This window comes from Bombina bombina, chromosome 2 (assembly GCF_027579735.1).
Source record: "Bombina bombina isolate aBomBom1 chromosome 2, aBomBom1.pri, whole genome shotgun sequence".
NCBI classification, from domain to species: domain Eukaryota; kingdom Metazoa; phylum Chordata; class Amphibia; order Anura; family Bombinatoridae; genus Bombina; species Bombina bombina.
Window position 1 is genome coordinate 1,003,700,698 of NC_069500.1, and position 18,028 is coordinate 1,003,718,725.

General features: G+C 33.9%; 1 protein-coding gene across 19 annotated transcripts in view; it reads left to right on the plus strand.

Moving 5' to 3' along the window:
• The window catches only part of ANK2 (ankyrin 2), a 469,556-nt gene that overhangs the window by 208,181 nt on the left and 243,347 nt on the right, over positions 1-18,028 (plus strand). For 13 of the 19 annotated variants that reach the window (XM_053703568.1, XM_053703565.1, XM_053703570.1 and 10 more), the window contains exons 5-7: positions 9,518-9,616; positions 11,992-12,177; positions 16,085-16,108. In XM_053703568.1, the coding sequence (XP_053559543.1) occupies positions 9,518-9,616; positions 11,992-12,177; positions 16,085-16,108 (309 nt within the window). The remainder of the gene's footprint in view (positions 1-9,517; positions 9,617-11,991; positions 12,178-16,084; positions 16,109-18,028) is intronic. The other 6 variants (XM_053703580.1, XM_053703566.1, XM_053703582.1 and 3 more) reach the window with 1 other exon arrangement.

Sequence of the window (18,028 nt, forward strand, 5' to 3'; positions counted from 1 at the left end):
TTTGCTAGGTTTATAACTAATTTATACCAAAATGCTTCCACGAAATTAGTAGTTAATGGTTATCTATCACCGGACATAAAGTTACAGCGAGGTACCAGGCAGGGATGCCCTCTCTCCCCGCTGTTGTTTGACATATCTATCGAACCCTTTGCCATTGCAATAAGACAACAACTTGATGGCATAAAGATAGGCAAAAAGGAGTTAAAGATTGCTTTATATGCGGACGATGTCCTATATATATGACCAACACAAAAACAAATATACCCAAGTTAGATCGTATAATACAACAGTTTGGATCCTTCTCAGGTTATAAAGTCAATAACACAAAATGTGAATTATTCTGGATTACTCGCGCAGTAGACTCTTTGACAAATATACCGTTTCCATAGCCCAGACCTCCTTCTGCTACCTGGGTATCAATATTTCGTCTACCCCAGATACTTGGCATTCTCTTAATATTACTCCTCTATTAAAAAAAATTAAGAATACACTCAAAAATTGGCAAAATCTTCCTCTTTCTTTATCTGGACGGATAGCATCTTATAAAATGATGATCCTTCCCAAACTTCTTTATATCTTACAAAATATTCCTCTTTTCATTAAGAAAAAAGATGTTGACCATCTGAATTCCATCCTGAGATTATTTATTTGGCTGAGTAGAAAACCCAGAATATCCCTTTTCAAACTATCGAAATTCGGTGGCCTTGCATTACCAGACATACGGGCTTATAATCAAGCCTTTTTGTCACAAACAGTTATAGACTGGATATTCTCGCAGAACTATGTAACAGACAATGAACTTGAGAAAAGTATATCACACTCCTTTCATCCACTGGCACTCATACATTGCGATACCAATATGATATCGCCTGAAATAAAGAAACTAAAGTCGATATATAATCCAATTCTTGCCTGGAAGAAAACTTGCAAGTTATTAGAGGTAGATCATCATGTTTCCAGGTTTATACCATTTCTGGGTAATCCCCAATTCCAAGCAGGACTCCAAACAAGAGTATATTTAGAATGGGAAGCATTAGGACTTAATTATGTATATCAGATCCTAGATTTTGAAATACGATGTATCAGATCATTTGATTCCCTGAGATTAGAATTTAATTTACCCCATAAGAACTTCTTTGCATACTTGCAGGCACGACATTATGCCTTAAAGCTTATTCATGATCATAAATGGGACTGGTCCCTGAGAAGGGTTGGCGACTGGCTTATCATTGCTAAAACTGGTAATATGTCAATTACCCCAGGATACAATTATGGTATCAGTGAAGGGCTTAAATAATCTGGAAAGAATCCACAATAAGTGGGCTATATTGATCAATCAAACACTTGACCCCCGAATAGCTTATAAATCAATACAAGAGGCTGCTCGTGTAACTCTCTCCTCTACATGGAGGGAATCCCAACTTAAATTATTATATATGTCATATTTTACTCCAGAGAAGGGATCCAAATATAAGAATTCTAGTTTTGCCTGTTGTCCAAAATGTTCCTTCCCGGCAGCAGATCTTCGACACATGTTATGGGCTTGTCCAAAAATTAGGAACTTTTGGCTGAAACTCCAATACTGGTTAAACAAGATATTAAACCCCATTTCGGTGATCTTTTCATTTAAAACTGTAGTTTTTTTATTTCATACAGGGGACAATCTAGGCAATAACAAAAAAATTATCAATATGACCATATTAGCTGGAAGGTAACTTATTTTCAGAAAATGGAAACTAAGATCTATTCATAGCATAACTGAAATTAAAAATTATTTAACCCCTTAACGACCAACGACGTATGGGATACGTCCTGCAAAAAAATGCAGTTAATGACCAAGGACGTACCCCGTACGTCGTTGATCTTTGAAAGCAGTGGAAGCGATCCTGATCACTTCCAACTGCTTTCATGTTATAGCAGTGATGCCTCGATATTGAGGCATCCTGCTATAACATTTTTTTAGCCGTCCGATGAAGAGAGAGCCACCCTGTGGCCCTCTCTGCATCGGCCATCAATGGCCATGTTTGTTGGTGGGAGCTGATCCAGGGAGGCGGGTGGGCGGCCATCGGTGGGGAAGGGGGGCAGGATCGAGTGCGCGCGCATGCGCGGATTCGCGCGCGTGCACGAGTGTGTGTGCGCGTGTGCACGGGAGCGGGTGCGCGCGCGGGCGGGTGGGAACCCTACACTATGGAACACTGTAAGGTGGTACTCGGTGGGAGAGAGGGTGGGAACATTACAAATTTTAACGATCTGGGAGGGTGGGAGGTTGGGGGTTGAGGGGGGGCAGCTACACTACAGAAAATACTATTTTTAAAATAATAAAATAATAAAATGTTATAAAAAACATATTTGATTTCAAACTGGGTACTGGCAGACAAACTGGGTACTGGAAGAGAGCTGTTTGGGAGGGATCAGGGGGTGTGATGTGTCATGTGGGAGGTTGATACCTACACTAAAGCTAAAATTAACCCTGCAAGCTCCCTACAAGCTCCCTAATTAACCCCTTCAATACTGGACATTATACACGTGTGGTGCGCAACGGCATTTAGCTGCCTTCTAATTACCAAAAAGCAAAGCCAAAGCCATATATGTCTGCTATTTCTGAACAAAGGGGATCCCAGAGAAGCTTTTACAACCATTTATGCCATAATTGCACAAGCTGTTTGTAAATAATTTCAGTGAGAAACCTAAAATTGTGAAAAATTTAACGCTTTATTTTTATTTGTTAGCATTTGGCGGTGAAATGGTGGCATGAAATATACCAAAATGGGCCTAGATCAATACTTTGGTTTGTCTACTACATTATTCTAAAGCTAAAATTAACCCTAAAAGCTCCCTACAAGCTTCCTAATTAACCCCTTCAATGCTGGGCGTAATACATGTGTGGTGCGCAGTGGCATTTTGCGGCCTTCTAAATACCAAAAAGCAATGCCAAAGCCATATATGTCTGCAATTTCTGAACAAAGGGGATCCCAGAGAAGCATTTACAACCATGTATGCCATAATTGCACAAGTTGTTTGTAAATAATTTCAGTGAGAAACCTAAAGTTTGTGAAACAATTTGTGAAAAAGTGGAACAATTTTTTTTATTTGATCGCATTTGGTAGTGAAATGGTGGCATGAAATATACCAAAATGGGCCTAGATCAATACTTTGGGATGTCTTCTAAAAAAAATATATATGCATGTCAAGGGATATTCAGGGATTCCTGAAAGATATCAGTGTCCCAATGTAACTAGCGCTAATTTTGAAAAAAAGTGGTTTGGAAATAGCAAAGTTCTACTTGTATTTATTTCCCTATAACTTGCAAAAAAGGCAAAGCACATGTAAACATTGGGTATTTCTAAACTCATGACAAAATTTAGAAACTATTTAGCATGGGTGTTTTTTGGTGGTTGTAGATGTGTAACAGATTTTGGGGGTCAAAGTTAGAAAAAGTGTATTTTTTTCCATTTTTTCCTCATATTTTATAAAATTTTTTATAGTAAATTATAAGATATGATGAAAATAATGGTATCTTTAGAAAGTCCATTTAATGGCGAGAAAAACGGTATATAATATGTGTGGGTACAGTAAATGAGTAAGAGGAAAATTACAGCTAAACACAAATCCTGCAGAAATGTAAAAATAGCCTTGGTCCCAAACGGACAGAAAATGGAAAAGTGCTGTGGTCCTTAAGGGGTTAAAGAAACCGTACATTCTTGAACAAATAGATTCTAATCCAGATAATGAACAAGAAATTTGGAATATTTTCATAAAATGGTCCCTCTTTATTAAGGATATGACACCCAGTGAAATTGATTATATGATCTTTCCCTTTAGAAATACAGAGTTAATTGAGCTTGGTATATGGTGATGCAAAATGGGCGGGGACTGAGGGGGGGGAGAGGAGAAATTCCTTTAATTTTTTTTTTATTTTTATTTTTCCTCCCTCTTCTTTTTTTCTTAGGTTGTTGTCTATTGTAGTGTATGGTCGGGGGCCATACAGGGTATAGACTATAAAAAATGGAAAAAATCCAATTCGGATACAGCAAAGATGTGTTATTGGTATTTGCCTTGTCATTTAACTATTACATTGCAATGTCTTTTTTTTTACACAAGAAATATTGTTGAAAGTTTATCTATTGTTTTGAAAAAAGCTGTAATCCTGAACTGGAATAAAAAAAATTTAAAAAAAAAATAATTGCATGCTCTATCTGAATCACAATAGAAAAAATGTAGGTTCAGTGTACCTTTGAGCTATTAAAACAGGGAAATTGATTTGAAAATAGCTTCTTAAAATAATGATGACATAAAACGCCTTGTAATTACAAGCCTTTTATTTAGTATGACAACAAACTAGCAAAGGGCCAGATTATGACTGGAGCTCTAACTGTTACCCGCGAGCGAAAAGGGGTGTATCCCATGTGTTTGTGTGCGTCAGTTTAGCACTCTTATTACAAGTAGAAGAAAGTAAATGTGAATGTGTGAGCGCAATCGCAATTGACGCTAGAATGATTACTGCGCCCACAGAGCTATGGTTAAAGGGACACTCAAGTAAAAAACAAACTTTAATTATTCAGATAGCACACACAATTTTAAACAACTTTCCAATTAACTTACTTTATCCAAATGTGCAGACTTTCTCAGGCACCAACTGTTACTGATCATGTACTATATTCAAAGAATTATGTATATTCATTTTGTGATTGGCTTATTGCTGTCATGTGATGCAGTGAGAGGGCAAATAGAACTAAATTTTAAATTTGTCAGAAAGAAATCTACTACTCATTTGAAATTCAAACTAAGTGCTTTTGCATTGTCTATTTATTATGCATTTACTGGTTATGCAATTCTACTGTATTCAGTGGTCCTTTAACTGTTTTATGAAACAAAAAAGTGTCACAAAACACATCAAAAACACATGGCAAAGTATTGTTACTATTTGTTTGGGCAAAATATATTTTTGATGTCTATAAATGTTACTTTTTTTCTATGCTTGCTACAAACGTTTTGAGTTCAGGGTCCGTTTATTCACAATATATATTATAGCAGGCCTTGAAGAAATATGTAATAGGGTACATTTCTTAGTAAAATCATGGTTTATTCAGAAAAAAAACTTGCCAAACAATACTTTACATAAAAGGAAGCTCACCCACAGTTAGCACAATCCCTGCAAAGTTATGCACAGAAACACACACAAAAATGTATACTTAACATATATAACTAGTTACAAATGATGATGCAAATCATTTTCACCTGCTTTATAATTTTCTTGATTATCAAATTAAAATTAGGTAATTAAGTGTTTGGATCCGAGAAAAGATTTGTATCCTTCTTTGTATATTAGTTACTAGGCGAATAGTTCTTCAGTAATTCTATATCGGCTTCTCAGTAAATGTGATCACAGCTGCACACACCACACATTCCATGTGTGTGTAAACTTCTTCCTAGGGAACACTCTGCACCTTCCGAACAAATTACATGGAAAATTAGAAGCCATAAGCAAATGAAAAAGAATGATAAAAAATAGGCTAATTTTACTGCTGTGGGTATTTACATTATGCTTATGGTGTACTGTTTAAGATATTACTAAACTAACAGACCCTATATTATTTAATAGATATGGATCCTCATTACCATTTAGGTTGATCTGTATTGTCAAAAAGTATTGAAAAAGTGCACAAAGTTTTCTCATTAAATTTAAATATAAAATTGTTGCATTCAATGTTCTAAAAATTTGAGAAATTCGAAATGTTTGCTTCCTTTAAAGGGACATTAAAGGGATAGTCTAGTCAAATACAAATTCAGATTCAGATAGAACATGCAATTTTAAGCAACTTTCTAATTTATTCCCATTATCAATTGTTCTCTTTATATCTTTATTTAAAAAAGCTGGAAAATAAGCTTAGGAGCCGGACCATTTTTGGTTCAGTACCTAGGTAGGGCTTGCCGATTGGATGGCTACATTTAGACACCAATAAGCAAGCGTAACCCAGGTACTGAACCAAAAATGGGCCGGTTTCTAAGCTTACATTTTAGCTTTTAAAATAAAGATACCAGGAGAACGAAGACAATTTGATCTATCTATCTGAATCATAAAAGTTTAATTTTTACTAGCCAATCCCTTTAAACAGCCGGGTACAATTACAATAGTATGATTACTAATCACCATACTATTGTTTTTCCTCCCGTGTCTGTAGATCTCTATAAAGGGGTTCTCTAATTTTAACCCTTTACATCTACATACTGGGCACCACCATCTTGGAGCCTTTTTGACAGCTGTATTGTGCACCATGGTTAAGATCACACAATAGAGAGTGGAAGTTGGTTTAGCTCACACAATAGAGAGTATGTAGTTTTGTTCACACTGTTTAAAAGTTGCATAATAAATATAAAAAGCCCTCAGGAATATTGTAGAGAAAGGCAACCACTGCTAAAATGTACAGCTCCAGCTATGTATTGTGCACTCTAAACCAAAATGCACAATACGGCTTGTAACAAAGATAATAATCACAGTCCAAGTGGTACAGCACAGAGATAGAAGGGTGGTGCAGGCTGAAGGGAAAGATAAATAATTTCAGTGGTCTGTAAATGTGCATTGCTTTTGTCATGGGGTGTAAGAATACCTATAGTTCCAAGATGGTGCCCAGTTTAAAGATGCAGAGTATCACTATCTGGTGCTAGCAGGGAGTTACTGTAAGAGATCAGCTTTAGAGAAAGCTGCAGTTAAATAGCAAAATGAACAATGTGGAGAGCAGTAACCCGTAGCCTGAAGTGTAATGTATATTAAATCAAAAGTTAAAGGGACATCAAACACAAAAATGTTCTTCCATAATTTAGTTTGAGCACACAAGTTTCAGCAACTTTCCAATTTATTTCTATTATCAATTTTGCATCATTCTCGTTGTATCCTTTATTGAAAAAGCAGCAATGCACTATTAAGAGCTAGCTAAACACAGACAATGATAAGAGGTATATACTTTATGTGCAGCCAGCAATCAGCATCTAGCTCCCAGCTCCGGAGCCTACCTAGATATGTTTTGCAACAAAGGAAACCAAGAGAACAAAGCAATTTTAGATAATATAAGACATTGGAAAGGTATTTAGATGGATAAGCTCTATCTGAATCACGAAAGAAAAGTTTTGGGTTTCATATCCCTTTAAAACCCTGCTTAAAGGGATAAGAAATACCATATCTGTGTTACATATCTGAATAACAAAAGTAAAATATTTTGACCTTAGAGATATACTTTGAAATATTTTGCTACTTCTAAAAGGCAGCGGTAGTAAAACTTAGTACAGCAGCTGGCTCAGCCATGTACTTATAGGGCAGGTGCGTGATCCAAAAACTCACCCTTTAAAAACCATCTCCTCTAATTTTGCTAGGCCATATCACAATTCTTACATAGATAACACGGAACTTGAGAATTAAAATAGTCAACAGAATTAAATAATTTCTGACCGGTCAATTTTGGGTGTAGATCAATTATTAATGATAATTGAACAGGAATTAAAAAGTATGAAATGCAATTACTGGTATCCTTTATTTAAAAGAGCGATTAAGCCTAAGGGGCCGATTTATCAAAGCGTCAATCGGCCCCAATGTATCTGTTTCAGACTTATCTGCCTTCAGGCTTGCCGGAAATAGGAGTTAAGAAGCAGCGGTCTTAAGACCACTGCTTCTTAACTCATCCGCCACCTCTGAGGCTGCGGACAGCAATCAGGCTGATCGGATACGATAGGGTTGATTGACACCCCCTGCTAGTGGACGATTGGCCGCGAATCTGCAGGGGGTGGTATTACACAAGCATTTCACGATAAATGATTGTGCAATGATAAATGCTGACAGCGATGTCCGTCCACACAATGATAATTCGACCCGTATGTATTTGCATAAAACGTAATGGTAGAAAAGAATGGTTATAGTTTGCACATTCCCCTCAGTTTTTGCCCCCTGTTCATTGGCCCACAGTTGATAGACTTGTTCTGTGTTAAGGAAAACTAGGGCTATGCAATGCACAGGACTTTGGAGTTGATCACAATCCTTATAAAAAATGTTATCTAATAATTTTTTTAAATATATTAAAGCAAGTAATTTCTACATTAGAATGTCCCATTAAGATAACAACAGTACATTTTATATATTTATTTCAATTTAAAGGGATAGGGAAGTTAAAATTAAACTTCACTAATTTAGATAGAGCATGTTATTTTAAGAACTTTCAGTTCTATTATACATTTTCCTTTCTTCTCTTGATATCCTTTGTTGAAAAGCATATGTATATATTTCCTCAGCATCAGCAATGCACTACTGGAAATTAGCTGGTGGTTGGTAGATATATACAGTAGATGTATCTGTTGTCATTGGCTCACCAGATGCATTCATCTATCCCCAGTAGCACATTGCTGTTTATCCATCTGCAGGGGTAAAACACACTGAGCTCTATCACAATCTTCTTTGCACTTTTATATTCCTTTAAAGAAATTTCTTAGTCAAACTAATTATGTCCCCTGTGTGTGAAATATGGTTGATGCACTGTAATTTCTATACTGTTAACTGATAATTTAACTTCTAATATTTTTTTCCTGAACTTATTGCAGCTGAACTGATATTTAAAATGCTAGAAACATGTGACTATTTTATATATTTTTTATGTATTGCCTGAGTTGTGTAACATGCTAGGCAGATATTATTGTTTGTTTGTATTCCCTTGTGACAGTGGCTTGTCTGTTTGTTCCTTTTCGCTGAAGATTGTATTTTTTTCTGTCACTTATAATAAATCATTTGCTCTGGAAGAAAAAAATAGCAGTGCATGTTAATGAAAATAGAAGAAAATATATGTAACATGGAAACTAAACTAAAATAACTTGGATCAAAATGTGGGTATAAAAGTTTTATGGCAAATGGAAATACAATACATACATTTGTTAGAGTAAATGGATGAAATAATATTTATGCAAAAAATAAATCAGATGAATAACCAAATTTAAAGGAATAGTAAAGTAAAAATGAAACTTGCATGATTCAGATAGGACATGTAATTTGAGGACACTTTTAAATCCACTTCTATTTTCAAATGTGCTTTGTTCTCTTGGTATCCCTTGTTGAAAAATAATATGCACATATCATACACCAGTAGGAGCTGCTGCTAATTGGTGCCTGCACACATTTGTCTCTTGTGATTGGCTACCTAGATGTGTTCAGCTAGCTGCCAGTAGTGCAATGCTGTTCCTTCAGCAAATGATAACAAGAGAATGAAGCAAATTTTAAATAGAAAAAATTTGGAAAGTTATTTAAAATTGTAAGTTATATCCAAATCATGGAAATGTTTGGTCTCCTGTCCCTTTAAACAGTTTGGGGATGTTACTGTCTTAATGTTATCAAAATACTTAGTTTTTTTTATTGACTTTACTAAAATAGTTTTATATTTTTTTTTACTTCAGACAATGAATTATTTAATGTACTGAAAATATATCTGTGTATTCATTTCTATCTTAATCTTTTATAAATAATGCATTTTCTTATTTTTTTCAGAATGGCTTTACACCTCTGTACATGGCTTCCCAAGAAAATCACCTAGAAGTAGTGAAATATTTACTAGAAACAGGAGCCAATCAAAGCACTGCCACAGAGGTATTTAATATGGATTTTGGTTGCATTAATTGATTTAAAATAAAACACAATTACAATATAATCAATATCTTATTTTCAAAATACTTTATAAAAATCAAATTACCAAAATAGAGAAAACATACAACCTATTGTATAATGATTTTAAGAACTGCACATTTACATTGATGCTGAGATAATGTAATTCTTCTTCTCAATGACTCTAGGAGACAAAGAGGCCCATAAGATATTAAGTGCGTATAATTTGTCCAGATGGCATAAGGAACGCAATTAACACATTACAGGCAATGCTAAAATAACTGGCATGCAAAGCATTTCAAAGGAAGTCACCAGCTTGCACATCAACTTATTGTAATGGTTTGCTGAGCTAAATTAAAGAGAAAATATTTCATGGCTAATTACAGGAGACAAAGGAATAATAAATTAGTCAAATATAGATTTTTGTTAAAGATAATACTTTACAGTCCAAGCTAATTTAGACCCCCCCCCCCAAAAAAAAAACCCCCAAAAACTAAACTTTATTATTTTCCATTTGTTACTACTGAAATAATTAGACATGCCAAGTGTGACATACAGTTTAAGGTACAGGTGGCCCTCGTTTTACAACGGTTCAATTTACACCGTTTCAGAATAACAACCTTTTTTCCAGTCATGCGACTGCTATTGAAAAGCATTGAGAAGCAGTGCATTTATTAAAATAGCCAGTAGGTGGAGCTGTCCGCTTGTTTTGCAGCAAAGCCAAACAAGCTGAAATTAATCAGTTTAACCAGACCTGAGCTATCGAGCAGATTTCAAAGGAACAAGATATTCCTGTCTATAAATCAGTCCAGATTGGAATTCATAGAAAGAACTGTTTGCAGAAAAATGCAAGTGAAGTCTGTGTTGTGTGATTATTTTATTAGGTTTATAATGCTGTTTAGCAAATGTTTTTGTTCATTTAACTTAGTTTAATTATATATTCTGTGTTGTGGGATTATTTAGCATTTAAAGTCTTTATTTCAAAGCTTTAAAAATAATGTATTAGGTGTTACTTATGACAATTTTGAGAGGGGCCTGGAACCTATCTCCCTCACTTCCCATTGACTTACATTATAAACTGGGTTTCATTTTACAACGGTTTCGATTTACAACCATTCCTTCTGGAACCTAACCCCAGCGTAAACTGAGGGCTACCTGTATTTTCTTCAGATAAGATTAGATTATGGATCAGTAAACTCACATTTAAAAAAATAAATAAAAAAAAAATAAAAAAAACATCCTTAGTGAGAAAGGAGGGTTAATACATATCTGCAGCAATTTTAAAATGATCATCTTAACAAGTTATGTAGTTCTGACACATTAAATGTTAATTAAATAATTAAATAACCTTAACAAAACTTCAAACTACATGTGATTACACAGAATTACCTAATGAAGTTGGTATTTTTCAAAAGTAAAGTAAATCAACATTCTTTTTAATCTCTAATCGCATCCTAAATACATTTCAATTTATATCAGAGCATAAAGAGTAAGAATGAATACAGTTATCAAAAATATTAAGACAAAGTATTTACTAATAAAAATAAATAAATGTCATGTTTTATATTATCTCTCTAACAAAAATATTTTTTCTATAGGTTAGAAAAGTATGTTATATGAAAATAAACTTCCATTAAGACTTCTAGATATATTTGAAATGAGGGAGGAGCATATTTATATATGTGATTACTTTATATGTCAACAATGTCTGTGGAATTAGAAGATAAACAAATGAATGCACACTATGAAATGTTTTTTCAGTTAGCAGTCCTGTATTCCGAACCCATTGGTTTAAAATTCTTTTTCTTGAAAGTCACATCTTTCCGTTGTGACAGCTAACATAGATTATTTTAAAAAGCATTACAAATGATTATCCTGAATATTTTTTTTTCTTTAATGCATGTGGAGGCTCGTCCGTGTTGCTACCTCGGCCATGTTTTCCCGGACACTTATGAGTTACACATGCTGCAGGGTGTGCAGGGAGCAATATGAATAGGGCTGTCCAGGGTCACAATTTATGTGCTGTCCAGCAGCTCAATGCATGTTTCCCTCTGCACACCCTGCAGCATGTGTAACTCATAAGTGACCAGGAAAACATGGCCGAGGTGGCAACCCTAGTGTGTAGGTATATTAATGGTCTGACTTATTTTTATCTTAAAAATCTTATTTTTATGGCCCGTGATTGATAAATTGTTATAGTCATATATTTGTGGTATCGTTCCATTTTTACAAAATTTTAATTTTATAGACTCAGGAAAATAATTTGAAAACCACTTATAACAGAATGTTTTAAACAAGACTAATGTTTCGTCTGAAGAAACAAACAAACATGCATATCATTTTTTTCAACTCCCTTTTAGGATGGCTTCACGCCGCTTGCTGTTGCCCTTCAGCAAGGGCATAATCAAGTGGTTGCTATTCTCTTGGAGAATGATACCAAGGGGAAGGTCAGACTTCCTGCCCTGCACATTGCCGCCAGGAAGGACGACACAAAGTCTGCTGCCCTCTTGCTGCAGAATGACCACAATGCAGATGTACAGTCAAAGGTAAGTCATTCAACCCTTTTTTTTGTAAAGACACAATAAACAAGACGGGAAATCATAATCATTGCTTAATGCCTGTTGATAATTCATGATGTTACCCTTAAAGTAAAACTTTTTTTTCTTCGTGTGAGAATATTAGTAAACCAAATACACATTTAGGACTAGATTACAAGTGGATCTTATTGTTGCAAGCAAATGATAAGAAGTTTATTTCCACTCTTTGCGTTTGTTGGAAGCAGCGTGCATATTAAGTTTAAAGTAAATGCGTTTACTTGAGCGCAGTTGAATTTAAAGAGATATAAAACCAAAATGTTTCTTTCATGAGTCGGATAGAGCAAACATTTTTAAACAACTTTCCAATTGACTTCTATGTTCAATTTTTCTCCATTCTCTTGCTATCCCTTATTGATGGAGCAGAAATGCACTACTGGGAACTAGCTGAACACATTGGTAAGCCATTGAAAAAAGGAATATATGTGCAGCCACCAATCAGCAGCTAGCTTCCAGCTCCTGAATCGACCTAGGTATCCTTTTCAACAAAGAATGCCAAGAGAACTAAGCAAATTAGATAATAGAAGTAAATTGGAAAGTTGCTTAAAATTGCATGCTTTATCTGAATCATGAAAGAAAAATTTTGGGTTTCATTTTCCTTTAACTAACATAGGGTTAGCACGACTTCAGAGCTCTTGTTAACTGCTACACTTGACTAAAAAGTTGCAGAAATCATATCAGAAATACATTTAAAAGTACAGTAACATTCATATTAACACTGTCTAATAAGAATTATTAAAAAAAAATATTGCACAAAAAAGTTATAAGGGCTCAAATATATGAGGTCTCAGTTAGAAAAAAAGGTAGACAAAGGGTTTAAAATAGAGATAAATACATATACAAGTGTAAATATGTATATGTATGTACATATATTTAAATGTGTACACATATGTATTTATGTATTTATATGTGTATGGATGTATTTACAGATACACAACATATATATATATATATATATATATATATATATATATATATATATATATATATATATGTATGTATACAGTATATAGAAATATATATATATATAAATGCATTGGAGCCCTTTGCAGTCAAGTGGCTATCAAAAATTAAAAAAACATATTTATTTAATATCCATATTTAATAACATGTTTAACTATACATTTACTGTAAATATTTCATGTTCCAATGTCCTCTTTATTTAACTTTGCTTGAGGCACCATAGTTAGAAGCTCAGATATAAAGGTCCATGTTTACACTTTTAAATTACCAGATAATATTGCAACCATATTTTAACTTCCCATGCAACTAATTAATTATTTCAGTGTTGTTTAAATAAATATCTCACTTTCAAACAAAATAAAGAGAACATGCTTTTTTAAAGGTCTATAATTAGAAAATAAAAATACTTTGTGTCAAAATGAGATTTCCATAAAATTAGAGTTTTAGTGGAAAAAGTAAATCATACAAGTCATTTCAAATGAAAACAACATTTTTGCAGATATAAGCTTATTGCCAAATTATTCTAATTGAATTTGAAATGCTGCTGTACATTTCAGATTTACTCTTAAGTTCCTTTATTTGGAGTAGATAAATATATTCTCATATGGAATCTCATTGAAGCTTTAATGTAAGTTTACTTTATTAATAAAAATATAAATATATTTAGGGCTCATGTCTATAACCACTCACAAAATTTGACCCCATATAAGGCAAATGCTCCCATTAAAACAAATACACCTAGAATATGGGCTATAAAAGCTGTAGCTTAAAGGGACTTGAAACCCAACATTTTGCTTTCATGATTTAAACAGAGCATATCATTTTAAACAGCTTTCCAATTGACTTATATTATTTAATTTGCTTCCTTCTCTTGTTATCCTTTGCTGAAAGGTTTATCTAGGCAAGCTCAGGAGCAGCAAAGAACCTAGGTTTTTGCTGCTGATTAGTGGCTGCATATTTATACCGATTGTCATTGGCTCACCCATGTGTTCAGTTATAAACCTGTAGTGCATTGCTGCTCCTTCAACAAATGATACCAAGAGAATGAAACAAATTAGATAATAAAAGTAAATTAGAAAGTTGTTAAAATTGTATTTTTTATCTGAATCATGAAAGAAAATGTTGGGGTTTTATGTCCCTTTAAGTTAATTTATGAACCTATAAACATGATAACCATAAATAGCAATAAATAGCCATTGATACCCATTAACTAAAACTGCCACAGCAGTGCTTGCCCTCACAGATCCTCAACTAACCCCACAGAATTTCTGCCCCAAAACATGAGATCTCTCCTAGATAACCAGATGGTACATCCAGATTACACTAAGTTAAAGGGACAGTATACTATAACATTGTTTTTCCCTTAATGTGTTTCTAATTATTTTTTTATCAGCTGTATAAAATGTTTGAGAATTTGTTTTTAAGGTTTTTTGTGTTTTGAAGCCACAACCTAATAAAATGGGTTGAGCTTGTAGGTATAATCAGATCTCATTACTTTATCACGTTGTGTACATATAAATGCTTCTTTATCTTATAACTGTCTGTAAACCAATCACCAATACTTGGAGAGAACAATGGAAAATTAACATTTTATTACCTTATCTCTTCTATACCCCTCTGGAAGTATCATTTCTTCTACTGGCTGTGTTTACACATTTTGGCCTTAAAGGGACAGTTAACCCCAAAATGTTCTCCCCTTTAAATTATTCCCAATGATCCATTTTACCTGCTAGAGTGTATTACATTGTTTACAAGTAGCTCATTTACTCCTATTTCAGCATTTGAAATAGCTGATTTAGCCTGTGGTATAGCCACCTATACTGAGCGTTTTGATACTGGAGTATATGCTATTGACAAGCCTAAGTAAACACAGAAGAAGTTACACTCTCAGTGGGCTGTCGGATAGTTAAGTAATACAATTATAATTTCCATTGTTCTCTCTATGGATCGAGCTTTGGTGTTACAGACAAATATAAGATAAGGAAGCAAATCTGTGTGTACACAAACTTATGACATAATGAGATATGATATTACCTTTAAGTTCAACCCATTGTAATAGGCTGTGGTTTCAAAGCACAAAACCAGCTGCTTCATATACTCACAAAAAACTAAAAATGCAATTTCTCACACATTTTATACTCTGAAGCTGGTATAACAACTCATTGAAAATACATTAATGGAAAAACAATTTTACAGTGTACTGTCCCTTGAAGGCGATAAACTTTCAGGATAGGTGGGGATACCACAGGCTAAATCAACTATTTCAAATGCCAATATAAGGGTAATGGAAATACTTGTAAACAATTTAATACACTCCAGCAGGTAAAGTGGATCATTGGGAACAAATTAAAGGGGAGAATTTATTTGAGTAAACTGTCCCTTTAAGTTCACCCAGCAAGCACCATCGATAAGCTGCAACAGACCTAACCAAATAAAAGACGGGGAGGGGGGGAGCTAATTCTCTCATGTTCTTGGCTTTAGATAAAAAAGAGTCAGATTTCCAGTTCCTCATTAATAAATAGCCTCTCATTACTCCACCCCTTGTTCTTAACCTAAACTTGTCCCCTGCCTTCATGGGGTTCAAAAGCCCTTCCCATGAGTTCCCACTATATGTTAATAAGGTTCGGATATCTTGTGGATGAATTAGAGATAGATGTAGCAAATTATCCTGAACATTTTCCTGCCAATTTTAAAATAATTTAAAATCCAATTTATTTATTTATTTTGTGCATTTCTTTGTTTTCTTTTCTTTATGAATCTGACATTTTGATCAGTTCTCTATAATCATACTGATTTTTTTTTTTAAGTTAACAAAAGGTAAACATCAGTGGAAATTATAGATGCATTTTAAGTAGTACTAATATATGTGCTCTTTTCCCAAACTATGCTACATCAGATGATGGTGAATAGGACGACAGAGGTACACACATAACTCTTTCTTTCCTGTTGCTTCATTGCATGCATTTTTTGCTGCCCTTTTTTTTTCTTTGATATTTAATTTTTTGCTTTACGTTTTATTCAAGAAAATGCTGCTCTCATACTGTTCAATTGTAATTTTGCTGTAATGTATGAAGGCAATATTTGTTCAGTGTTTGTTTACATTGTTCATTAACTGAAAATTACATTTTATAATAAGTTAAGCATTTAGTTTTGTGTGTTCTATAATTAAAATGTCTAGAGAGAGGAGGAAATATGGTCCCATTGAGAGTGGGAAAAGGTGACTGAGAGAAGAGGCCAACACTGTTTTGTGAACTATAAGAATAACTGTCAAGGTATTTATATGGACATGAAACTCACATTTTTTTCTCTTGTGATTCGGACAGATCATAGACTTTTAAAAAAGTTTTTAATTTACTAGTGCTGCCATCTAGTGGTCTTGCAAATGTATGACATTCCTGCAAAACTGCTGCCATACAGTGTTTCAGACACGTGCACTCTCCTGAGCTTACCTCCCTGCTTTTCAACAAAGGATACTAACAGAACGAAGAACATTTGATAATAGAATTACATTGGAAAGTTGTTTAAAATGACATGCTCTATCTGAATCATAAAAGAGAAATGTTGGTTATCATGTCCCTTTAAAGAAGGTCATGCATCAAACTTCTGCCATGTCACACAAATGTCCCTTTTTTTAGAAAACAAACCATTTAAGGGCAAATCTCCCTGTTTCTCCTTTTTTAAAAGACCTAGCTGTTGATAGGACATCCAGATTTCATGTATAGCTTTGGATTCAATCATTTTCTATTTATAAGTCATTTTTGTTAGTCCATGAGAATTAGAGATACTAGTTGACTGTTTGCTTTTCAGTGTTTAAAGGGACACTGAACCCAATTTTTTTCTTTCATGATTCAGATAGAGCATGCAATTTTAAGCAACTTTCTAATTTACTTTAAGTATCAATTTTTCTTCGTTCTCTTGCTGTCTTTATTTGAAAAAGAAGGCATCTAAGCTAAGGAGTCAGCAAATTTTTGGTTCAGAACCATGGAGAGCACTTGTTTATTAGTGCTGTCAAATCAGCAAGGACAAACCAGGTTGTTCACCAAAAATGGGCCGGCATTTAAACTTACATTCTTGCTTTTCAAATAAACATACCAAGAGAATGAAGAAAATTTGATAATAGGAGTAAATTAGAAAGTTGCTTAAAATTGCATGCTCTATCTAAATCACGAAAGAAAAAAATTTGGGTTCAGTGTCCCTTTAAGTAGACCAACAATGCACATATAAGGGAGACTTGGGCAAAGTTTTGAGTGGGCAGTCCTAGGTGGGTGGTCATCTGAACATTTTAAATTTGGAGTCTAAGCATTGCTGAAAGCAGTTTTTGCATTCCTGGATAGTATTTAGGTGGCTCAATGTTTGCTTAGAAGAAACTGGGATTACATTCTTTTAAGGAGATATTAAAGTCAATGGTATTTGGGAGTTGTGTTAAAAAGGCTGTTTAAGACATTTGTGACTCTGAGATTAGCTCATCTATAAGAGCAAACTTACCAACCAGTGACCAAGGGAAATCACTAATAATAATTTTATTTTTTTATTTATTTAAAAAGAGTTCCAAATAAATATGAGAAAATGTGAAAAATGTGTTATATACACTTTAGTGAATGAGGGAAAAGATAAATAGCTTGGGTTCTTAAAAATGTGACTTTTATAGAACTCCATAAATAAAACAAATGTTAGAAATAATTATTTGTACAACAAAGCAGTTGATAAACATAAATCTATAACACACTTTTTTGGGATGCACGCCTAATTCATTTTTGTTTCTCATAACTGATAAATAATAATACATATAGTTTAGCATTTCATGGTGCTCATTTTTTATTATCAGTATCTACAGTTGGGT